Below are 26,877 nucleotides of genomic sequence, written 5' to 3'. Positions count from 1 at the left end.
ACACTGTATGTTAACTAACTGGAATTTAAGTAAAAACTTACAAAAAAAATAAGTACCCTTTGACCAAGTAGGTTTTATCCTGTGAATGCATGGCTGGACCAACATATGAAAATGAATCCATGTAATTCACCATATTAACAGCCTAAAGAAGAAAAATAATAATCTCTAGATGCAAAAAAGGCACTTGAAAAACTTTAACTTCCATTCATAATTAAAAAGAAAACTCCCAGAAAACGAGGAATGGAAAGAAACTTCCTTACCTGATACAGAGCATCTACAAAAACCCTACGACTAACACAATACTTAATGATGAATGACTGAATGTTTTCCCCCTATGATCAGGAAGAAGACAAGGATGTCCATTCTTACCACTCCTATTCAAAATTGTAATGGAGGTTCTAACCAGTTCAATAAAGAAATAAAAGCCATACAGACTAAAAAGAACAAAGTAAAATTATTTTTATGCCCTGATGACATAATTGCTTATGTAAATGAATCTACAAGAAAGCTTATGTCAATGTCAAAGAATCTACAAAAAAGCTAATAGATTTAATAAGTCAATTTAGCAAAGTTCAGGATACAAAGTCAACATACAAAACAAACTGCATATCTATATGTTTGTAATGAACAACTGAAACTAAAATTTAAGAAACAGTACCATTTAAAGACAGTCTCTTCAGCAAACAGTACTGGGAAAACTGGACAGCGACATGCAGAAGAATGAACCTGGACCACTTTCTTACAACATACACAAAAATAAACTCAAAATGGATGAAAGACCTCAATGTAAGACAGGAAGCCATCAAAATCCTCGAGGAGAAAGTAGGCAAAAACCTCTTTGATTTTGCCTGCAGCAATTTCTTACTCAACACGTCTCTGGAAGCAAGGGAAACAAAAGCAAAAATGAACTACCAGGACCTCATCAAAATAAAAAGCTTCTGCACAGTGAAGGAAACAATCAGCAAAACTGAAAGGCAACCGACAGAATGGGAGAAGATATTTTCACACGACATATCAGATAAAGGGTTAGTATCCAAAATCTACAAAGAACTTATCAAACTCAACACCCACAAAACAAAGAATCCAGTGAATAAATGGGCAAAAGACATGAATAGACACTTCCCCAAAGAAGACATCCAGATGGCCAACTGACACATGAAAAAATGCTCAACTTCACTCATCATCAGGGAAATACAAATCAAAACCACAATGAGATACCACCTTACACCTGTCAGAATGCCTAACATCAGCAACTCTGGCAACAACAGATGTTGGCAAGGATGCAGAGAGAGAGGATCTCTTTTGCATTGTTGGTGGGAATGCAAGCTGGTGCAGCCACTCTGGAAAACGGTATGGAGGTTCCTCAAAAACTAAAAATATAACTACCCTACAACCCAGCAATTGCACTACTATGTATTTATCCAAGGGATACAGGTGCGCTGTTTCAAAGGGACACATGTACCCCCATGTTTATAGCAGCACTATCAACAATAGCCAAAGTATGGAAAGAGCCCAAATGTCCATTGATGGATGAATGGATAAAGAAGATGTGGTATATATACACAATGGAGTATTACTTGGAAATCAAAAAGAATGAAATCTTGCCATTTGCAACTATGTGGATGGAACTGGAGGGTATTATGCTAAGTGAAATTAGTCAGAGAAAGACAAAAATCATATGACTTCACTCATATGATGACTTTAAGAGACAAAACAGATGAACATAAGGGAAGGGAAACAAAATAATATAAAAACAGGGAGGGGGACAAAACAAAAGATACTCATAAATACGGAGAAAAAACTAAGGGTTGCTGGAGGGGTTTGGGAGGGGAGATGTGCTAAATGGGTAAGGAACATTAAGGATTCTACTCCTGAAATCATTGCTTCACTATATAGTAACTCATTTGGATGTAAATTTTAAAAAATAAATTAAAAAAAACAGTACCATTTAAATATTCAAAAGTATGAATTATTTAAATATAAATGTAAAAATATATATTCAAGATCGGCATGCTGAAAACTATAGATCCCTGATAAAAGAAATCAAGGAATACCTAAATAAATGGAGAAATATATCCTATGCAGATTAGAATACCCAATATTGTTAAGATGTTAGTCCTACCCAAAGACATCTACCGAATCAACACAATCCCAATCAAAATCCCAGCAGATAATTTTGTAGAAACTTCTAAGTCGATTCTAAAACTTCTATGGAAATGGAAAGGCACCAGAATAGTCAAAATAATTTTCAAAAAGAAAAAAAGTTGAGGAAACACACCTTATGATTTTAAGATTATAAAGTTACAAAAACCAAAACTGTGTGGTATTTATTGACAAATGGGAGACACATAGATCAATGGAACAGATCAGAGCATAAAAAATATACCCATAAATATATGGCCAACTGATAATCAACAAAAGTACAAAGGAAATTCAATGAATAAAGAACAGACTTTTCAACAAATTGTGCTTCTTGGAAAAACTGGATATCATAAAAAAAATTAACCTCAACCCATATCTCACAAGGTATACACATTAATTCAAAATGTATCAGAGACCTAAATGTAAAACCTAAAATGATAAAATTTTACAAGACATAGAAGAAAAATCTTTGTAACCTTGGGTGAGACCAAGATTTCTTAGACAAGAGATGAAAAACATGATCCATAAAGGAAAAAAAAGTAGATAAACTAGAATTCATCAAGGGTAAAAAAACATCTGCTCTTGAGAAAGACACTTTTAAGACAATGAAAAGACAGGTGAGTTAAGATAGCAACGTAGTAGGATGACCCTAGGCTCCTCTCATTCCTCAAACACAACTAGATATCTATCAAATCACTCTGAATACCCAAGAAATCAACCTGAGTACTGACAGAACAAATTCCACAACTAGAGTGAGAGAAGAGGCCACATCAAGGAAGGCAAGAAGTGTGAAGACATGGTCTGGGGGAGAAACTGACTGTGGGTGCTGCAGAGGGGAGATAGCCCTGGTCATGAAGACAGGCACAAGAGGGAGGAGCACACAGGGGAATGCACAAGAACACTTCCCCAAAACCATTGGCTGGGAAAAAGAGGGCTGATTTTTGTGGGTTTTTGCAACAAGTGGGGTTTAAAGACTGAAGTTCTAAAGATCTCTGGCTTGGCTGGGATAGAGCCCTGAGGGTGCTGCCCAACTCCTGGAGAGATGGTAGGCAGACAGCATGATCTGAGGAAAACCTGGGGCACACATAGGGGAGATCATTCACCTTTCTTGGAGCACATGCATGACAGGTAGCTTTCATGGAGATGCCTCTCACCTCTCCGGGGACAAAGTAGCCCGCAGGTGCCTTTTCCCTCCCATACTCCTCAGCAGAAACACAGAGCCACCTGACCAGGGAAGCTCGGTCCCAACACTGCCTAGCCTGACTGATCCAAGTCCCATCCCCTGTGCACTGGTATGACTGCCCCTCTCGGTCAAACCTCCCTCAGTCCCAGTGCAGTAAGACCCTACCCCATAAGACCAGCACAGGTCCCTGTCCACACCACATCCCTATAGCCTAGAGTTTTAAAAGTCAGCAGGCTTGGCTGGGATAGAGCCCAGAGAGCGCTTCGCTGCTCCTGGAGAGAAGGCAGGCAAACAATGTGAAAACAGTGATTGAAGAATGCCTGGGACACCCAAGGGGGGAGATGATTCACTCTACTGGCAGTGCTTCCCTGAGAGCAGCAAGGGGAAAAAGGACCTGTCTGGCACCTTTTCCTTCCCCTGCCGCTCAGCATAAACATACAGCCGCCTGCAGCAAACAGCACAGCACAGACACTAGCTGCCTAACCTGCTTAGACTAGGTCCCATATCACTGCACTCTGCCAGTACTGCCATTCCAAGTCAAGATTGCCTCCGTCCCAGTACCACAAGCCCCTTCCCCAGAAGACAAGCAGAGGCCCCTGCCCACAGAACGTTTCCCAACCAGATAGTTCTAAAGGCTTCTCTTCTAGTGGAAGTAGTATCAAGTCTTATTTAACAAAGAGACCAGAACACACCTAGTTAAAACTCGCCACAGTCTAGCCAAGGACCAAACACTGCACACAGCAGGCAAGAAGAGCCTCTACAGACGACTGGCTGAAAGACAGAGCAGATGAAACACAGCAGCAGAGTGCACACAGCACACACCAGAGACACTCCCTGAAGCACCAGGCCCTGGACACTAGATGACCTCTTCTTCATAAAGCCATTATCTCAAGAGCAGAAAACATAACAGGCTTTTCTAACACAGAGAAGACAGAGACAAAACGCCAAGATGGAGGAATTCACCCCAAATGGAAGAACAATATGAGGTCACAGTCAGGGATCTAAGCAAAACATATGTAAGTAATACGCCGGATGGAGAATTTAAACCAAGAATCATAAGGATACTTGCTGGGCTTGAGAAAATAATGGAAGACTTCAGGGAGGCCTTACTGCCAGATAAAAAGGTTAAAAAAATCAGTCAGAAATGAAAAAGTGCAATAACTGAGATTTGAAACAGACTGAATGCAATGAAGCATTACATTTGTTCTCTGGAAGAAGCAGAGAACAACTAAGTGACACAGAAGATAAAATAATGGAAAATAATTAGGCTGAACAAAAGGGAGAAAGAATTATGGAACATAAGAACAGACTTAGGGAACTCAATGACTCCATCAAACTAATAATATTCGTATTGTAGGAGTCCAGAAGAATAAGAGAGAAAAAGGGGGAGAACATTTATTTGAGGAATTAATAGTGGAAAACTTCCCTAATCAGGGGAAGGAAACAGACATCCAGATCCAGGAGGCATAGAGAATTCCCATCAAAATCAACAAAAGCAGGCCAATACCAAGATATATTGTAATTATATTTGCAAAATCTAGTGATAAAGGAAAATACTAAAAGAAGCAGGACAAAAGAAGTACCTAACTTACAAGGGAAGACCCATAAGGCTAGCTGTAGATATCTCAACAGAAACCCGGCAAGCGAGAAAGGAGTAGCATGATATTTTCAATCTGCTGAATGCGAAAAATCTGCAGCCAAGAATACTCTATCCAGCAAGGCTATCATTCAGAATAGAAGGTGAGAGAAAGTTTCTCAGATAAACAAAAACTAAAGAAGTTCGTGACCACTAAACCAACTCTGCAAAAAATATTAAAGGGGACTTTGAGTGAAAGGAAAGACCAAAAATGACAAAGACAAGAAACAGGGAAAATCTCCAGAAACAATGACAAAACAAGTAATAAAATGGCATTAAATACATATCAATCAATAATTACTCAATTACATGTAAATGAACTAAATGCTCTAATCAAAAGACATAGAGTATCAGAATGGATATAAAATAAGATCCATCTATATGCTGCCTACAAAAGACTCATTTTAGACCTAAAGGTACCTGCAGATTGAAAGTGAGGGGGTGAAGAACCATTTATCTTGCAAGTGGATGCCAAAAGAAGGCCAGAGTAACAATACTTATATCAGACAAATTAAATTTTAAACCAAAGACTGTAACAAGAGATGAAGAAGGGCACTGTATCTTAATAAAGGATATTATCCCACAAGAAGATCTAACAGTTGTAAATATTTATGCATACAACACTGGAGCACCCAAATATATAAAACAATTAATGACAGACATAAAGAAACTTATTGAAAATGAGTTAATAATAGTAGGGGAATTTAACACTCCACTTGCAGCAATGGAGAGATCATGAAAGCAGAAAATCAACAAGTAAAAAACAGCTTTGAACGACACAATGGACAAGATGGACTTAACAGATAAATTCAGATCATTCCATCGTAAAGCAGAATACACATTCTTTTCAAGTGCACATGGAACACTGTTCAGAATAGATCACCTACTAGGTCAAAAATCAGGCCTCAACAAGTACTAAAAGATTGAGATCATACCATGCATCTTTTCTGACCCTATCACTATGAAACTTGAAGTCAACCACAAGAAAAAATTTGGAGAGACCACAAATACATGAAGGTTAAACAACATGCTACTAAAGAATGAATGGGTCAACCAGGAAATCAAAGAAGAAATTTTTAAAAATACATGGAAACAAATGAAAATAAAAACACATTGGTCCAAAATCTTTGGGACTCAACAAAAGTAGTCCTAATAGGAAGGCTACAACAATACATGCCTACCTCAAGAAGCAAGAAAAATCTCAAATAAATAACCTATCCTTACATAAAGGAGATAGAAAAAATTAGAAATGAAACCTAAAGCCAGCAGAGGAAGGGAAATAATAAAGACTAGAGCAAAAATTAATGATGTCGAAACTAAAAGACAAACAAACAAAAACACAGAACAGATCAATGAAATCAGGATCTGGTCCTTTGAAAGAACTAATAAAAATGATAAACCCCTAACCAGACTTATCAAAAAGAAAAGAGAAAGGACTCAAATACACAAAAATACAAATGAGATAAGTAACAACTAACACCAAAAAAATACAAAAAATTATAAAAGAATATTATGAAAAACTGTATGCCCAACAAATTGGAAAACCTGGAAGAAATGGATAAATTCCTAGAAACACATAACCTACCAAAACTGAAACAGGAAGAAATAGAAACTTGAAAAACCAATAACTAGCAGAGAAATTGAATCAGTAATCAAAAATATTCCAGGAAACAAAAGTCCAGGGCCAGATGGCTTCACAGGCACATTCTACCAAACATTTAAAGAAGAGTTAATACCTATTCTTCTCAAACTATTCCAACATATAGATATGGAAGAAAACTTCCAAATTCATTCCATAAGGTCACCAGACAGACTCCACTAATATAGAGAACTAAAAGCCAATATCCCTGATGAACATGGATGCAAAAATTCTCAACAAAATACTAGTAAATCAAATCCAACACTACATTAAAAGACTCATTTACCACGATCAAGTGGGATTTGTTCCTGGACTGCAAGGGTGGTTCACCATCTGCAAATCAATGTGCTAAACCTCATTAATAAAAGAAAGGATAAGAACCATATGATCCTCTCAATAGATGCAGAAAAAGCATTTGACAAAGTACAACAACCATTCGTGATAAAAACCCTCAACAAAATAGGATTAGAGGGAACATACCTCAACATAATAAAGGCCATTTATAAAATCACCAAAGCTAATATCATTCTCACTAATAAAGGCCATTTATAAAATACCCACAGCTAATATCATTCTCAGTGGGGAAAAAACTGAGAGCTTTTCCTCTACAGTAAGGAAAAAGACAGGGATGACCACTTTCACCACTGTTATTTTACATAGTACTGGAAGTCCTAGCCACAGGAATCAGACAACAAAAAGAAAAATAAAAGGCATCTAAATTGGCAAGGAAGAAGTCAAACCTTCACTATCTGCACATGACATGATATTCTATACTGAAAACCTGAAACACTCCACTAAAAAAATCCTATAATTGATACACAAATTCAGTGAAGTTGCAGGATATAAAATCAACATACAGAAATGTATTGCATTTCTATATACCAATAATGAAGCAGCAGAAAGAGAAATCAAGGAATCCATCCCATTTACAACTGTACCAAAAACCATAGGATACCTAGGAACAAACCTAACCAAAGAGGTAAAAGATCTATACTCTAGAAACTATAAAACGCTCATGAAAGAAATTGAAGATGACACAAAGAAATGTAAAAACATTCCATGCTCATGGAATTCCACTGCTCAAAGCAATCTACACATTTAATGCAATCCCTGTCAAAATATCATCAGCATTTTTCACATAGCTAGAACAAACAATCCTAAAATTTGTATGCAACCACAAAAGATTCCAAATAGCCAAAGCAATCTTGAAAAAGAAAAGCAAAGCTGGAGGCATCACAATTCCAGACTTCAAGTTATATTACAAAGCTGTAGTGATCAAGACAGTATGGTACTGGCACAAAAAGACACATAGATCAATGGAACAGAATAGAAAACCCAGAAATGAACCCACAAATGTATGGCCAACTAATCTTTGACAAAGCAGGAAGAATATCCAATGTAAGGAAAAAAGAGTCTCTTCAAAAAACGGTGTGGGGAAAACTGGAGAGCAACATGCAGAAGAATGAAATTGGACCACTTCCTTATACCATACACAAAAATAAATTAAAAATGGATGAAAGATCTAAATGTGAGACAAGAAACCATCAAAATCCTAGATTTTGGCAGCAACCTCTTTGTCCTCAGCTGGAGCAACTTCTTACTAGGTACGTCTCCTCCAGCAAGGGAAACCAAGGCAAAAATAAACTATTGGGACTTCACCAAAATGAAAAGCTTCCACACAGTGAAGGAAATCATCAACAAATCTAAAAGATAACCTATGGAATGGGAGAAAAAACTTGCAAATGACATATCTGCCAAAGGATTAGTATCCAAATCATATAACGAACATATAAAACTCAACACCAAAAACACAAATAATGCAGTTAAGAAATGGACAGAAGATATGAACATTTTTCCAAAGAAAGCAAACAGATGAACAATAGACACAAGCAAAGATGCTCAACATCAGTCATCATCAGGGAAATACAAATCAAAACTTGAATGAGATATGACCTCACATCAGTCAGAATGGCTAAAATTAACAATACAGGAGGGGCACCTGGGTGGCTCAGTAGGTTGAGCGTCTAACTTTGGCTCAGGTTATGTCCCATGTGGCTCACAAGTTCAAGCCCTGCATTGGCCTCTGCTAACAGCAGAGTCTGGAGCCTGCTTCAGACTCTGTGTTTCCCTCTCTTTCTGTCCCTCCCCCACTCGTAGTCTGTCTTTCTCTCTCAAGAATAAATAACAAACATTAAAAAAAATTTTTTTTAATATAGGAAACAACATGTGATGGCAAGGATGCAAAGAAAAGAAAACCCTCTTACACTGTTGGATGCAAACACCCTGGAAAACAGTATGGATGTTCCTCAAAAAGTTAAAAATTGAACTATCCTACTATCCAGCAATTGCACTACTAGGCATTTACCCAAAGGATACAGGTTTGAAGGAGTACAAGTACTCTTATGTTTATAGCAGCATTATCAACAATAGCCAAAACATGGAAACAGCCCAAACATCCACCGACTGATAAATGGATAAAGAAAAGGTGGTATATATATGTATAATGGAATATTACTCAGCCATAAAAAAGAATGAAATCTTGCCATTTGCAATGACATGGGTGGAGCTAGACAGACAGTATTATGCTAAGTGAAATAAGTCAGTCAGAGAAAGACAAACACCATATGATTTCACTTATGTGAAAATTAAGAAACAAAACAAACAGGCACCTGGGTGACTCAGTTGGTTAAGCATCCAACTTCAGCTCAGGTCATGATTTCGCAGCCCATGGGTTCAAGTCCCACATCGAGCTCTGTGCTGGCAGCTCAGAGCCTGGAGCCTGCTTCAGATCCTGTGTGTCTCCTTCTCTCTCTCTGTGCCCCTTCCCCACTCATGCTCTGTCTCTTTCTCTCTCTCAAAAATGAATAAATGTTAAAAAAAAAAAAAGATACAAAGTAAAGTTACCAGATTTAGCAAATAAAAATACAAGACACCAAGGGGTGCCTGGCTGGCTCAGTTATCAGAGCATACAACTCTTGATCTCAGGGTTATGAGTTCAAGCATCACATTGGGCATAGAGCCTACTTAAAAAAATAAAATAGGGGAGGCTGGATGGCTCAGTTAAGTGTCTGACTCTTGGTTTTGGCCCAGGTCATGATCTCACAGTTCATGAGTTCGAGGCCTGCATCAGGCTCTGCATTGACAGTGCAGAGCCTGCTTGGGATTCTCACTCTCTCTCTGACCCTCCCCCACTCACTCTCTCTCAAAAGTGGATAAACACTTTTTTTAAAAACAAATAAAATGCTGGGGCACCTGGGTGGCTCAGTCGGTTGAGCATCCGACTTTGGCTCAGGTCATGATCTCGCACTCCTTAAGTTTGGGCCCTGCGTCAGGCTCTGTGCTGACAGCTCAGAGCCTGAAGCCTGCTTTGGATTCTGGGTCTCCCTCTCTCTCTGCCCCTCCCCCACTCATGCTCTGTCTTTCTCTCTCTCTCTCTCTCTCTCTCTCTCAAAAATGAACATTAAAAAAATTTAAAAATAAAATGCATAAATAAAAAAATTTATTTAAAAAAAAAACAGAAGACACCGAGTTATAAATTTAAATTTCAGATAAACAAATATATTTTAGTGTAATTATATCTCATGCAATATAACAGGTCTCAAACTGTGGTCCCAAGACCAGCACCATTAGAGTTAACTGGGTATTTGTTAGAAATGCAAACTCTTCGGGTGCCTGGGTGGCTCAGTTGGTTGAGCGACCGACTTCAGCTCAGGTCTGATCTCTCGATCCGTGAGTTGGAGCCCTGCGTCAGGTTCTGTGCTGATAGCTCAGAGCCTAGAGCCTGCTTCTGATTCTGTGTCTCCCACTCTCTCTGCCCCTCCCCCACTCATGCTCTGTCTCGGAAATAAACATTAAAAAAAATTTTTTTAATGCAAACTCTCGGGGCACTGGGTGGCTCAGTCGGTTGAGTGACCGACTTCAGCTCAGGTCATGAACTCTTGGCTCATGGGTTCAAGCCCCGCATCGGGCTCTGTGCTGACAGCTCAGAGCCTGGAGCCTGCTTCATATTCTGTCTCTGCCCCTCCCCTGCTTGTGCACTCTGTCTCTCTCTCTCTCAAAATATAAATAAACCTTAAATTAAAAAAAAAAGAAATGCAAACTCTCAGGCCCCATCAGCCCTACTAAAACAGAAACTCTGAGGGTAGGGCCAGAAACATGTTTTAACAAGTCCTCCAGGTGATTCTCATGTTATGATTTGTGAACCACTGCTCACTATACCTGTCACTGGCAAAAGGAACTGTAAGAAGCTCATACAAAGAGAAAGGGGCACATAAGCCTATTCAATAAATCAATTCACCATCATCAAATACTAACTGAATAGCCAAAGGGTGTGTAGTAAGTTCTCTGAGAAGGGTCTAAAGCAGTGAATCTCAACTGAGGGCAATTCTGCCCACAGAGGACATTTGGCAATGCCTGGAGACATTTTGGTTGTCACAAACATAAGAAAAGCCTACTGGCATGCAGTGCATAGAAGCCAGGGTTGCTGCTAAGCATGCTACAAGGCACAGAGCAGCCCTCAAACAACAAAGAATTATCCAGCTTGAAATGTCAATAGTGCTGAGACTGAGAAATCTGGATTATAGGGTAAAGATTAATCAAAACATATTTTACCCCAAAGGCTTTAAAAATCAAAGACATTTTTATCAACATGGAAATAAAAAGTTTAAAAAAGTAATGACAAAACATAATTCAAGGTTTCTCACAGTAAAAATACTACAATTATTCCAAGAAGAATTTAAAGGGATTAGTGATACAAAGCTAATACATCACTTTGATGGTAAGAAGCACCTATATGATGATTAATTTTTTTCAGAACTTATGTGAGAGAATAATTTGGAAATGATCAGTTTGAGAACCATATGCAAATTAAAATGCATCTGCAGACTGTATGACCAGAAAACACACATGGCCCAGGAATCATGGAACTTGAGTTCTAGTTTTGTTTTGGTATTAGGTAGCTGTGTAATTTAGCACAAGTCACTCCATTATCTAAGCTTCCATCTGCTAATCTGTAAAATAAGGAGGTTAGACTATTGAAGTCGTATCTAAAACCCCTTGCAGCATTAACATATGTCTATGTCAAAAAAATGAACACAGTAAACATTCAAAAAAGTTTTTATAAGATATGAGCGGGGATGGCATCATTATATTCCCTGTAGGGTAGTTTTGTATTGACTTGGGGGCTTTTGATTCTTGTGTTTAGAAGGTGTGAAACAAAGTTGTTTAGCTTTTCTTATTTATTTATAATAGCTATATTAACAATTCATGTTCATTGCAGACAAATCAGAATATACATACATACATACATACATACATATAGATAAATATATATACACCATTCTTTTTCATTAAGTAACATTCTAAGATGAATTATAGCAGGAATGTGTTAAGATGGTCTAACAAGAGTCGATTTTATTTTTGCAATTAAAAATTGAAGTGAAAGGGGCGCCTGGCTGGTTCAGTTGATAGAGTATGAACTCTTGATCTCAGGGTTGTGAGTTCAAGCTCCACACTGAGTGTAGAGATTACTTAAAGTGTGTGTGTGTGTGTGTGTGTGTGTGTGTGTATGTATGTATACACACACATATAAAATCATGGGACACCTGGGTGGCTCAGTTGGTTAAGTGTCCAACTCTCGATTTTGGCTCAGGTCATGATCTCATGGTTTGTGAGATCGAGCCCTGCATGGGGCTCTGCGCTGATAGCAGGGAGCCTGCTTGGAATTCTCTCCTCCCTTTATCTCTGCCCCTCCCCAAATCATGTGCGCACACATACACACACATGTGTGTTTTCTCTCAAAAATAAACATTTAAAAAATATATATCTTTAAAAACACTAGAAACATTTTTTAAAAATTGAAGTGAAAAAGCTTAGAAAATTACTGTTATACTTTGTATGCATGTGCTTAAGGAAGATTACATTATTATTTCACATAATTGTCATGCTATTTAAGTGACGAAAGCCCACAACCCTTTCTCTGAAAACATATATTTTAGTTCAGTATGAGATTAAGAATAATAAAAAGTGTATAAGCATCTGTATACTTACAAAATATAAAACTATAAATATACAATCATAATAATGTCATGATTCCATCTTCAGATATTTTTAAGTTGAAAAAATATATAATTTCTTATTTTTTATAAAAAGAAAAGTTAAAGGGACAAAGTGACTATATTAATATTTCAGAGTCTTTATTGCCAAATGTTTCAGTGTGTCTGTTCCTATCTCAGTGTTAGAAGTAATTTTCTAGAATTCCAGTCAACAGCATTTGAAATCACTGATGTCCAAAGGCTAACTTACTTTAATATGATGTACGCCATTCAGTTTTCCAATCCGCTGCTCAATGGTCCAAACACAGGAACCACATGTCATCCCCTCAACAGAGATGGTGACCAGATCCACAACCATACTTCGATCCATCTTGATTTCTTCTTTACATTCCTATTAGAAACAATGAACAATTTCAGCCATGGAAATAATCCTTCCTCAACTTTACCCCCCCAACCTTCTCATCTGAGAATATTTTACTAATAATATATGGTTAGCATTGTTTCCTCTCATCTTGTTTCACCCCCACCTAAAGGCCTTTGCTTTAGCTATTCCCTTGGTTTGGACTTTCTTCTCACAGATGTCTGCTTAGCTAACTTCCTCATCTCTTTCAAGTCTTCACTCAAATCTAATTCTCTTAATGAGTTTTACACTGAATAACCTGTTGCAATCCACATCCCTTCCACACACATACATTCTGATTTCCCTTACCTCTGCTCTATTTCATTTTTTTTCATAGAATTTATCATCTTCTAATACACTCCATTAATTACTTACTATGTTTATTGCTTATTATTGGTGTTCCTGTGGTGGTTTTAAAATATTCTCACAAATTCTTTGTTACTCCTTCCTTCAAGAGGTGGAATTTAACTCCTTTCCCCAAGTGGGGCCTGGGCTCGGCAACTTGCTTCCAGACAGAATATGGTAAAATAGACAAGTATGACTTCCAAGACTAGGTCATAAAAGGCACTATGGGAGGGGGAAAAATCACTGTGGATTCCTCCTTGTCCTCTCTCTTGAATGGCCTTATCTGGGGGAAGCCATCTGTCATGTCATAAGGACACTCAAGCAGACTTATGGACAGGTTTGTGAGGCAAGAACTTGAGACCTCCTGCCAACAGCCAGGTAAGTTAACCATCTTGGAAGCTGATACTTCATACTTAATTAAGCCTTTAGATGCCTGAAGCCCCAGCCGACATCCTGACTACAACCTCATGAGACCCTGAGCCAGAACCACCAAGCTAAATCATTCCCAAATTCATGACTCACAAAAACTGTGATATAATAAAGGTTTGTTGTTTCAAGCCACTAAAGTTTTAAGCAATTTGTTACACTGCAATAATTAACTAATACACATCCCACTGGAATGAAAATTCCATGAAGGCAGGAATATTTTTTTCCCACTGATATTAGTTTGAACCATATGAAACTGCCATTGCTGTTTATCAAAATAGTTGAATACTGCCTATTTCATATAGATCAACCTAATATATCCCATGGAAACAGTGTTTTCCTCTTGTGAGAGGAACTAAATGGTCAGGGGATAAAGGTGGAAAATTTCAGTATGTAACCTTTTGTACCTCTTTTTAAAGTTGAGATATAATTGACATAACATTGTATAAGTTTAAGGTATACAATGTGTTGGTTTGATATATTGATATATTGTAAGGATTACCTCCATTAGCTAACATGTCTAACAGGTCACTTAATTACCACTTCTTGTTTTGTGGTGAAAACAAGGGGCGCCTGGGTGGCGCAGTCGGTTAAGCGTCCGACTTCAGCCAGGTCACGATCTCGCGTCCGTGAGTTTGAGCCCCGCGTCAGGCTCTGGGCTGATGGCTCAGAGCCTGGAGCCTGTTTCCAATTCTGTGTCTCCCTCTCTCTCTGCCCCTCCCCCGTTCATACTCTGTCTCTCTCTGTCCCAAAAATAAATAAACGTTGAAAAAAAAAAATCTTTAAAAAAAGAAAACAATTAAGATCTAGGGGCGCCTCGGTGGCTCAGTCGGTTAAGTGTCCAACTTCGGCTCAGGTCATGATCTCATGGTCTGTGGGTTCGAGCCCCGCGTCGGGCTCTGTGCTGACAGCTCAGAGCCTGGAGCCTGTTTCAGATTCTGTGTCTCCCTCTTTCTCTGACCCTCCCCTGTTCATGCTCTCTCACTCTCTGTCTCAAAAATAAATAAATGTTAAAAAAAAAAAGATCTAGTTTCCTTTGTATCTTTTGAATTTTGTACCATGAGAACGTATTCTCTCTCTCTCTCTCTCTCTCTCTCTCTCACACACACACACACACACACACACACACACTCACTCACACAAGTATAGTGGACCTGAAATAACAGAAAATAATAATAGGGATGGGAGTTTATTATAGTTGAGACATTCTGAGATCCCTTGTCTTTGTTCGGAATGTATAAAGAGAAAGAGATAAACCTTAGATTTTGTTAGGAATATATGTTAAAAATTTGAAGGTAACTGGTGGGAGACTAGAAATACAATATATAGCTTTCAAAACAGTAGAGGGAAAAAGACAATAAAGAATATTAAATAAACCAATACAGAGCAAGGAAGATAAATGAAAATTTCAAGAAACAAGTAAGAACATCTTTCTATAAAACTCTTGTTGTTAGAGGCTAGTGTGAAATGATTACAATAAAGTAGCACTAGAATCAGGCTTAAGAAATTATTCAGGAAAAAAATTAGAGACTTCCCAATGTATATCTGAGGGCCTCTCTTAGAGCACCATAGATTATTCGTGTTTAGGGTATTAATTAGAAAATGTTAAATTATTTAAGAAAAATTATATTTGTAAGAATACATTAGCTCAATCTAAGGAACTTGCAAATAATACAGATTTGCAAAAAAAAAAAAAAAAACTCTTTTGCAAAGATTTCAAATTATGTAGAAAACACCATTTTGTATAAGAGGAATATTGAAGTAAAGTAAAACTGTTACCCAAACCAGTGATGAGAGAAAAGAAGAAGAGCAGGAAATAATCAGTTATTATTAAGATGCTATCAGCTAAAATTGAAGTACAAATAAAAATACAAGTCTTATCCAATATTCATTAGAGGGTTCTCCATGCCCTTGGATAAAGATCCTGTTTTGTAACCATAATCAAAAATTAGAGACACTGAAGTGTTTCAGACTTGTCAAAATTAACAATGGCCAACTACAGAACCCAAAAGTGGGTTACAAATACTATGATTTATATTGACTCTATTTTGCCCCCAAAGACATTTCCTTTAAAAATGCTAAACTACAAGATGGATTTTTTTTTTTTTTAATAAGAACGCTATGTAAAAATATTTCTAGAAAGACTCACAAAAAAAATCAGCAATATCACAGTTACCTCTAGGGAGGAAAAGAGACTGGGTGGTTGAGGGGGCAAGCTTTTACATTTTAAATTATGTCAATATAAAACCAATTAAAATTAAATAAAATTTATGAGAAACTATGTAAACTAAAACATTTCTTTGCAATAAATTTACTCCAAGTGGTATAAAAACAATTACTACATCATCTTAGCTTTCTAAGCTCTGAGAAACAAACAGAAACTGCTGCAGAACCACATCCTCTGCTCCTAACAAAGCAGGTAAGTGGACTCCTTACTTCTTTGATGGGTTTCTGTGGAGCTTTGAACAACTGGACCATCAATATAATTTCCAAATATCTAAAATCGCAGAAGTTCCTTGAGGATAATTTGTTTTCAAATGTTAATTGGTTTTCAGCACATATTTTTCATTATATGTATTATTTTTTGAGATATAATTCACACTATAAAATTCACCCTAAGATGTATAATTCAGTGGTTTTTAGTAATACAATTCAGTTTTTAGTAATATTCACAATGATATGCAATCATAATGACCATGTAACTGCAGAACATTTTCATGACCCACAAAAGAAATTCCATACCTATCAGCAGTCACTCCTCAGTCCCCTTACAGCTACTGGCAAACATGAATCTACCTCCTATCTTTATGGATTTGCCTATCCTGGTTAATTTCATAAAAATTCATTCATTTAATATGTGGCTTTGTGTGTCTGAGTTCTTTCACTTAACATAATATTTTTAAGGCTTAACAATGTGTAGAATGTAACTGTACTTCATTGTTTTCACTTATTTGATGGCATCCTTTGAAGCAAAAAACCCTAATTTTGGGGCTTCCTGGGTGGCTCAGTCAGTGAGGTGCCTGACTTCAGCTCAGGTCATGATTTCAGGGTTCGTGAGTTCAAGCCCACATGGGGCTCTGTGCTGTCAGTGCAGAGCCAGCTTCGATCCTCTGCCTCCCTCTGCCATTCCCCCACTAGCGCTCTCTCTCTCTCAAAAATAAATAAAACATTTTTAAAAACTTAATTTTGATGAAGCCAAATTTATCATTTTTTTCTTTTGTTGCTTTGCTTTTGATGTCCTATAGAAGAAACCACTGTCACACTGAAAGTCGTGAAGATTTATTTCTATGTTTTCTTCTAAGAGTTTGGTAGTTTCAGCTCTTACATTTAGGTCTTTTAATCCACTTTGAGTTAATTGCTGTATACAGTGTGTGGTAGAGATCTGAGTTACATTCTTTTACATGTGGATGTCAAGTTTTCCAAGGACCATTTTTTTAAACAGCTTTATTGAAATACAGTTTGCATATGATTCACACATTTAAGGTATAGAATTCAATGGGTGTTATATTCAGATATGTGCAACCATCACCATGGTGAATTTTAAAACATTTCTGTCACCTCAAAAAGAAGCCCCAGACCCTTTAGGTATCACCCTCCCACCTAAACCTCCCACCCACCCCCCTTGCCAGGCAACCATTAATCTTTCTGTCTGTATAGATTTTCCTCTTTTGGACATTTCATATGAATGAAATCATATAATATGTGGTCTTTTGTGACTGGCTTCTTTCACTTAACATAATGTTTTCAAGGTTCATCCATGTTGTAGCATGTGCCAGCATTTCATTTCTTTTTTATGGCTGAATTAAATTCCATGGTATGGATATACCACTTTGCTTATCCATTCAACTGATGGACATTTAGGTTGCTTCATCTGTTGGCTACTAAAAATAAGGCTGCTATAAATATTTATGTATAAATGTTTGTGTTTTCATTCATCTTGGATAATAATTAAGAGTGGAATTGCTGGGTCCTGTAACTGTTTTAATTGAGGAACTGCCACACTGTTCCCCAAAGCAGTTGTGCCATTTTACATTCCCACTGGCAGCATATGAGGGTTCTAATTTCCCCACCTCCTCACCAACACTTGTTATTATCTTATTTTTTAATTCTAGCCATTGTAGTATATGTTAACTGGTGCCCAAAAGTTTTTAATTTTGATGATGTCCAATGTATGTATTTTGTTGTTGTTGTTGTTGTTGTTGCCTCTAGTCATTTTTTTAATTGAGATATAACTGACATGTAGCATTATTTTAGTTTTAGGTATAAAACAAAATGATCTGATATATGTATATATTGCAAAAAGACTGCCACCATAAGTTTAATTAACATCCATCACCATGCAGTTAATTTTTTTGTTATGATTAGAACCTTTACGATTTACAATTTACTCTCGTGGCAACTTTCATTATACAATGCAGTATTGCTAACTATAGTCATCATGCTGTACATTACATGCCTAGGACTTATTTATCTTAAAACTGGAATTTTATACCTTTTGACCACCTTCACCCACTTCACCCACCTCCAAAACCCACCTCAGACAATCCACCAATCAGTTCTCTGTATCGATGAGTTTGGTTTTTTCATATTCCACATATAAGTGAGCTCACATGGAATCTGTCTTTCTCTGACTTATTTCACTTAGCATAATGCCCTCAATCCACACTGTTGCAAGTGACAGAATTTCCTTCTAAAAAGAAGGAATGGCTGAATAATGTATGTATTTATACACCACAGTTTACTTGTCCATTCATCCACTGATGGACACTTAGGTTGCTTCCATGCCTTAGCTATTATAAATAATGCTGCAGTGAATATGGAGGTGCTGATTATCTTTGAGACAGCAATTTCATTTCTTTTGGATAAATACCCAGAAGTGTAAATGCTGGACTATTTTTAATTTTTCTAATTTTTAATTTAAAATTTTAATTTTTAATTTAAAAATTAAATTATATTTTATTTTTAATTTTTTAAGGACCCTTCATACTCTTTTCTATATATTCACTTTTAAAATGTAAAAACTTAGAAAAGCTTAAAGAAAAATTAATCCTTAAACTCACCATTCTGTCTTAATTTCATTCAACTATGATTCATTATGGAAAAATTGTAATTTATACTGTGACTTTACCTGAAATAGGTTCATAATTATTAGTCTATTTGTGTTATTTACTCTTTTACTTTATTTTTTATATTTATGTTTATTGAGATATAGTTGACACACAATGTTACATTAGTTTCAGGTATACAACACAGTGATTTGACAGGTCCATATGTTATGCTATGCTCACCACAAGTGTAGCTACCATCTGTCACCATACAACACTATTACAATACCATTGACTGTATTCCCTATACTGTATCTTTTATCCCATGACTTATTCATTCCATAACTGGAAGGCTGGTGTTATTTACTTTAATTAATTTCTTTGTTTTTGTAATCTTTACATCCCACGTGGGACTCAAATTCATGAACCAGAGATCAAGAGTTGAATGCCCTACCAACGGAGTCAGCCAGGCACTCCCAAGTTATTTACTTTTAAAGTTACAGCTAAAGCTATTACAAATACGATAGTTAACAATTCAGTTGTGCCCACTAATTCTTATGAAACTAGTATTAAAATTATTACCTATTTTTACATAGACTTACAATACTTATTCAATATAAGAGAATACATTTTGTCTAATTTTGGAGGTTTTTTTATTTTTATTTTTTAATTTACATCCAAATTAGTTAGCATATAGTGCAACAATGATTTCAGGAGTAGATTCCTCAGTGCCCCTTATCCATTTAGCCCACCCCCCCCATACCACACCCCCTCCAGTAATCCTCTGTTTGTTCTCCATATTTATGAGTCTCTTATGTTTTCTCCTCCTCCCTGTTTTTATATTATTTTTGCTTCCCTTCCCTTATGTTCATCTGTTTTATCTCTTAAAGTCCTCATATGAGTGAAGTCATATGATTTTTGTCTTTCTCTGACTGACTAATTTCACTTAGCATAATACCCTCCAGTTCCATCCACATAGTTGCAAATGCCAAGATTTCATTCTTTTTGATTGCCAAGTAATACTCCATTGTGTATATATACCACATCTTCTTTTTTTTTTTTTTCTATTCACATTGCACTTTATTTTTTTTATTTTTTTTTTCTGTAAGCTCTGATTTTTATTTTTTTTTTATTTTTTATAATATATGAAATTTATTGTCCAAATTGGTTTCCATAAAACACCCAGTGCTCATCCCAAAAGGTGCCCTCCTCAATACCCATCACCCACCCTCTCCTCCCTCCCACCCCCCATCAACCCTCAGTTTGTTCTCAGTTTTTAACAGTCTCTTATGCTTTGGCTCTCTCCCACTCTAACCTCTTTTTTTTTTTTTTTTTTTTCCTTTTTTCCTCCCCCTCCCCCATGGGTTCCTGTTACGTTTCTCAGGGTCCACATAAGAGTGAAACCATATGGTATCTGTCTTTCTCTGTATGGCTTATTTCACTTAGCATCACACTCTCCAGTTCCCTCCACGTTGCTACAAAAGGCCATATTTCATTTTTTCTCATTGCCACGTAGTATTCCATTGTGTATATAAACCACAATTTCTTTATCCATTCATCAGTTGATGGACATTTAGGCTCTTTCCATAATTTGGCTATTGTTGAGAGTGCTGCTATGAACATTGGGGTACAAGTGCCCCTATGCATCAGTACTCCTGTATCCCTTGGATAAATTCCCAGCAGTGCTATTGCTGGGTCATAGGGTAGGTCTATTTTTAATTTTCTGAGGAACCTCCACACTGTTTTCCAGAGCGGCTGCACCAATTTGCATTCCCACCAACAGTGCAAGAGGGTTCCCGTTTCTCCACATCCTCGCCAGCATCTATAGTCTCCTGATTTGTTCATTTTGGCCACTCTGACTGGCGTGAGGTGATACCTGAGTGTGATTTTGATTTGTATTTCCCTGATAAGGAGCGACGCTGAACATCTTTTCATGTGCCTGCTGGCCATCCGGATGTCTTCTTTAGAGAAGTGTCTATTCATGTTTTCTGCCCATTTCTTCACTGGGTTATTTGTTTTTTGGGTGTGGAGTTTGGTGAGCTCTTTATAGATTCTGGATACTAGCCCTTTGTCCGATATGTCATTTGCAAATATCTTTTCCCATTCCGTTGGTTGCCTTTTAGTTTTGTTGGTTGTTTCCTTTGCTGTGCAGAAGCTTTTTATCTTCATAAGGTCCCAGTAATTCACTTTTGCTTTTAATTCCCTTGCCTTTGGGGATGTGTCGAGTAAGAGATTGCTACGGCTGAGGTCAGAGAGGTCTTTTCCTGCTTTCTCCTCTAAGGTTTTGATGGTTTCCTGTCTCACATTCAGGTCCTTTATCCATTTTGAGTTTATTTTTGTGAATGGTGTGAGAAAGTGGTCTAGTTTCAACCTTCTGCATGTTGCTGTCCAGTTCTCCCAGCACCATTTGTTAAAGAGGCTGTCTTTTTTCCATTGGATGTTCTTTCCTGCTTTGTCAAAGATGAGTTGACCATACGTTTGTGGGTCTAGTTCTGGGGTTTCTATTCTATTCCATTGGTCTATGTGTCTGTTTTTGTGCCAATACCATGCTGTCTTGATGATGACAGCTTTGTAGTAGAGGCTAAAGTCTGGGATTGTGATGCCTCCTGCTTTGGTCTTCTTCTTCAAAATTCCTTTGGCTATTCGAGGCCTTTTGTGGTTCCATATGAATTTTAGGATTGCTTGTTCTAGTTTCGAGAAGAATGCTGGTGCAATTTTGATTGGGATTGCATTGAATGTGTAGATAGCTTTGGGTAGTATTGACATTTTGACAATATTTATTTTTCCAATCCATGAGCAGGGAATGTCTTTCCATTTCTTTAAATCTTCTTCAATTTCCTTCATAAGCTTTCTATAGTTTTCAGCATACAGATCCTTTACATCTTTGGTTAGATTTATTCCTAGGTATTTTATGCTTCTTGGTGCAATTGGGAATGGGATCAGTTTCTTTAGTTGTCTTTCTGTTGCTTCATTGTTAGTGTATAAGAATGCAACTGATTTCTGTACATTGATTTTGTATCCTGCAACTTTGCTGAATTCATGTATCAATTCTAGCAGACTTTTGGTGGAGTCTATCGGATTTTCCATGTATAATATCATGTCATCTGCAAAAAGCGAAAGCTTGACTTCATCTTTGCCAATTTTGATGCCTTTGATTTCCTTTTGTTGTCTGATTGCTGATGCTAGAACTTCCAGCACTATGTTAAACAACAGCGGTGAGAGTGGGCATCCCTGTCGTGTTCCTGATCTCAGGGAAAAAGCTCTCAGTTTTTCCCGGTTGAGGATGATGTTAGCTGTGGGCTTTTCATAAATGGCTTTTATGATCTTTAAGTATGTTCCTTCTATCCCGACTTTCTCAAGGGTTTTTATTAAGAAAGGGTGCTGGATTTTGTCAAAGGCCTTTTCTGCATCGATTGACAGGATCATATGGTTCTTCTCTTTTTTTTTGTTAATGTGATGTATCACGTTGATTGATTTGCGAATGTTGAACCAGCCCTGCATCCCAGGAATGAATCCCACTTGATCATGGTGAATAATTCTTTTTATATGCCGTTGAATTCGATTTGCTAGTATCTTATTGAGAATTTTTGCATCCGTATTCATCAGGGATATTGGCCGGTAGTTCTCTTTTTTTACTGGGTCTCTATCTGGTTTAGGAATCAAAGTAATACTGGCTTCATAGAATGAGTCTGGAAGTTTTCCTTCCCTTTCTATTTCTTGGAATAGCTTCAGAAGGATAGGTATTATCTCTGCTTTAAACGTCTGGTAGAACTCCCCTGGGAAGCCATCTGGTCCTGGACTCTTATTTGTTGGGAGATTTTTAATAACCGATTCAATTTCTTCGCTGGTTATGGGTCTGTTCAAGCTTTCTATTTCCTCCTGGTTGAGTTTTGGAAGAGTGTGGGTGTTCAGGAATTTGTCCATTTCTTCCAGGTTGTCCAATTTGTTGGCATATAATTTTTCATAGTATTCCCTGATAATTGTTTGTATCTCTGAGGGATTGGTTGTAATAATTCCATTTTCATTCATGATTTTATCTATTTGGGTCATCTCCCTTTTCTTTTTGAGAAGCCTGGCTAGAGGTTTGTCAATTTTGTTTATTTTTTCAAAAAACCAACTCTTGGTTTCGTTGATCTGCTCTACAGTTTTTTTAGACTCTATATTGTTTATTTCTGCTCTGATCTTTATTATTTCTCTTCTTCTGCTGGGTTTAGGCTGCCTTTGCTGTTCTGCTTCCATTTCCTTTAGGTGTTCTGTTAGATTTTGTATTTGGGATTTTTCTTGTTTCTTGAGATAGGCCTGGATTGCAATGTATTTTCCTCTCAGGACTGCCTTCGCTGCGTCCCAAAGCGTTTGGATTGTTGTATTTTCATTTTCGTTTGTTTCCATATATTTTTTTATTTCTTCTCTAATTGCCTGGTTGACCCACTCATTCGTTAGTAGGGTGCTCTTTAACCTCCATGCTTTTGGAGGTTTTCCAGACTTTTTTCTGTGGTTGATTTCAAGCTTCATAGCATTGTGGTCTGAAAGTATGCATGGTATAATTTCAATTCTGGTAAACTTATGGAGGGCTGTTTTGTGACCCAGTATATGATCTATCTTGGAGAATGTTCCATGTGCACTCGAGAAGAAAGTATATTCTGTTGCTTTGGGATGTAGAGTTCTAAATATATCTGTCAAGTCCATCTGATCCAATGTCTCATTCAGGGCCCTTGTTTCTTTATTGACCGTGTGTCTAGATGATCTATCCATTTCTGTAAGTGGGGTGTTAAAGTCCCCTGCAATTACCACATTCTTATCAATAAGGTTGCTTATGTTTATGAGTAGTTGTTTTATATATTTGGGGGCTCCGGTATTCGGCGCATAGACATTTATAATTGTTAGCTCTTCCTGATGGATAGACCCTGTAACTATTATATAATGTCCTTCTTCATCTCTTGTTACAGCCTTTAATTTAAAGTCTAGTTTGTCTGATATAAGTATGGCTACTCCAGCTTTCTTTTGGCTTCCAGTAGCATGATAAATAGTTCTCCATCCCCTCACTCTCAATCTAAAGGTGTCCTCAGGTCTAAAATGAGTCTCTTGTAGACAGCAAATAGATGGGTCTTGTTTTTTTATCCATTCTGATACCCTATGTCTTTTGGTTGGCACATTTAATCCATTTACATTCAGTGTTATTATAGAAAGATACGGGTTTAGAGTCATTGTGATGTCTGTATGTTTTATGCTTGTAGTGATGTCTCTGGTATTTTGTCTCACAGGGTCCCCCTTAGGATCTCTTGTAGGGCTGGTTTAGTGGTGACAAATTCCTTCAGTTTTTGTTTGTTTGGGAAGACCTTTATCTCTCCTTCTATTCTAAATGACAGACTTGCTGGATAAAGGATTCTCGGCTGCATATTTTTTCTGTCTAGCACACTGAAAATCTCGTGCCAATTCTTTCTGGCCTGCCAAGTTTCAAAAGAGAGATCAGTCACGAGTCTTATAGGTCTCCCTTTATATGTGAGGGCACGTTTACCCCTTGCTGCTTTCAGAATTTTCTCTTTATCCTTGTATTTTGCCAGTTTCACTATGATATGTCGTGCAGAAGATCGATTCAGGTTCCGTCTGAAGGGAGTTCTCTGTGCCTCTTGGATTTCAATGCCTTTTTCCTTCCCCAGTTCAGGGAAGTTCTCAGCTATTATTTCTTCAAGTACCCCTTCAGCACCTTTCCCTCTCTCTTCCTCCTCTGGGATACCAATTATGCGTATATTATTTCTTTTTAGTGTATCACTTAGTTCTCTAATTTTCCCCTCATACTCCTGGATTTTTTTATCTCTCTTTCTCTCAGCTTACTCTTTTTCCATAACTTTATCTTCTAGTTCACCTATTCTCTCCTCTGCCTCTTCAATCCGATTTGTGGTGGTCTCCATTTTGTTTTGCATTTCATTTAAAGCGTTTTTCAGCTCCTCATGACTGTTCCTTAGTCCCTTGATCTCTGTAGCAAGGGATTCTCTGCTGTCCTGTATACTGTTTTCAAGCCCGGCGATTAATTTTATGACTATTATTCTAAATTCACTTTCTGTTATATTATTTAAATCATTTTTGATCAGCTCATTAGCTGTTGTTATTTCCTGGAGATTCTTCTGAGGGGAATTCTTCCGCTTGGTCATTTTGGATAGTCCCTGGCGTGGTGAGGACCTGCAGGGCACTTCCCCTGTGCTGTGGTGTATAACTGGAGTTGGTGGGCGGGGCCGCACTCCGACCTGATGTCTGCCCCCAGCCCACCGCTGGGGCCACAGTCCGACTGGTGTGTGCCTTCTCTTCCCCTCTCCTAGGGGCGGGATTCACTGTGGGGTGGCGTGGCCCGTCTGGGCTACTTGCACACTGCCAGGCTTGTGATGCTGGGGATCTGGCGTATTAGCTGGGGTGGGTAGGCAAGGTGCACAGGGGCAGGAGGGGCAGGCTTAGCTCGCTTCTCCTTAGGTGATCCACTTCAGGAGGGGCCCTGTGGCAGCGGGAGGGAGTCAGATCCGCTGCCGGAGGTTTGGCTCCGCAGAAGCACAGAGTTGGGTGTTTGCGCGGAGCGAGGAAGTTCCCTGGCAGGAACTGGTTCTCTTTGGGATTTTGGCTGGGGGATGGGCGGGGGAGATGGCGCTGGTGAGCGCCTTTGTTCCCCACCAAACTGAGCTCTGTCGTCCGGGGGCTCAGCAGCTCTCCCTCCCTTTGTCCTCCAGCCTTCCCGCTTTCTGAGCAGAGCTGTTAACTTATGACCTCCCAGACGCTAAGTCGCGCTTGCTGTTGGAACACAGTCCGTCAGGCCCCTCCGCTTTTGCCCGCCAGACTCCGGGGCTCTGCTTGGCCGGCGAGCCGCCCCTCCGCCCCGGCTCCCTCCCGCCAGTCCGTGGAGCGCGCACCGCCTCGCCGCCCTTCCTACCCTCTTCCGTGGGCCTCTCGTCTGCGCTTGGCTCCGGCGACTCCGTTCTGCTAATCCTCTGGCGGTTTTCTGGTTTATTTAGGCAGGTGTAGGTGGAATCTAATTGATCAGCAGGACGCGCGGTGAGCCCAGCATCCTCCTACGCCGCCATCTTCCTGGAATCCCTCACATTGCCTATACCACATCTTCTTTATCCATTCATCCATTGATGGACATTTGGGCGCTTTCCATACTTTGGCTATTGTTGATAGTGCTGCTATAAACATGGGGGTGCATGTGTCCCTTCAAAACAGCACACCTGTATCCCTTCAATAAATACCTAGTAGTGCAATTGCTGAGACATAGGGTGGTTCTATTTTTCAGTTTTTTGAGGAAACTCCATACTGTTTTCCAGAGTGGCTACACCAGCTTACATTCCCATAAGTTTTGTTTTTAATGACCTGAAGCAGCATTTATTCCAGGTTAAAAATTCATGATCTCTAATGAAGCACATTGCCAAAGATTTTCACATTCTGATCATCTATGATTTACAATCTACTGTAAAAATAAGTTGTCACTGCCTTATGAAACTCTATCATCCTTCCTCCAGCCACAACAGCTGCTGTCAGTAGGATAAAATCTGAATCTCTGAATGAATGATAAGCGAAATAAGAGAAGTAATAGTAGACCTGAATTAGTTTAGAGGAGTTAGAACTAGCTAATCCAGCTCAAAAAAAAAAAAAAAAATCTCCATACTGCCTGAATTTACTATTATAAATATTTGAGATTTAGAAATTACATCAATACATCTATTTCCTTTTTCCCCAAAGTTTTATTATGAAAAATTTCAACCACATGTATAAGCTGTAATAGTACAATGAACATCTATCTGTATATCCTCTGCATGAATTCAACATTTGTTAACATTTTGTTATATTAGCCCTATTTTGTCCTGAACTATTTGAATATAAGTTTTAGAAATCCTAATACTCTAACGTGCATTTCCAAAAAATAAGGACTCCTGAATAACCACATTATTACCAAAGCTAAGAAAATTAATGATTGTACATCATCTAATACAAATTCTCTATCTGAATTTCCCCAAATGTCCCAAAG

At 38.0% G+C, this 26,877-nt stretch overlaps 1 protein-coding gene across 8 annotated transcripts in view; it reads right to left on the bottom strand.

The window, feature by feature from the left end:
- The window catches only part of ATP7A (ATPase copper transporting alpha), a 189,782-nt gene that overhangs the window by 100,078 nt on the left and 62,827 nt on the right, over positions 1–26,877 (bottom strand). For 7 of the 8 annotated variants that reach the window (XM_045472928.1, XM_045472927.1, XM_045472930.1 and 4 more), the window contains exon 2: positions 12,904–13,044. In XM_045472928.1, the coding sequence (XP_045328884.1) occupies positions 12,904–13,023 (120 nt within the window). In that variant the 5' untranslated portion in view covers positions 13,024–13,044. Of the gene's footprint in view, positions 1–12,903; positions 13,045–26,877 lie in introns of those variants that run through there. The other variant, XM_045472929.1, reaches the window with a different exon arrangement.

This window comes from Leopardus geoffroyi, chromosome X, assembly GCF_018350155.1.
Source record: "Leopardus geoffroyi isolate Oge1 chromosome X, O.geoffroyi_Oge1_pat1.0, whole genome shotgun sequence".
Taxonomy (NCBI): Eukaryota; Metazoa; Chordata; class Mammalia; order Carnivora; family Felidae; genus Leopardus; species Leopardus geoffroyi.
The sequence above is the reverse complement of the archived record's forward strand: the minus strand, read 5'-3'. Positions and strand labels throughout refer to the sequence as shown.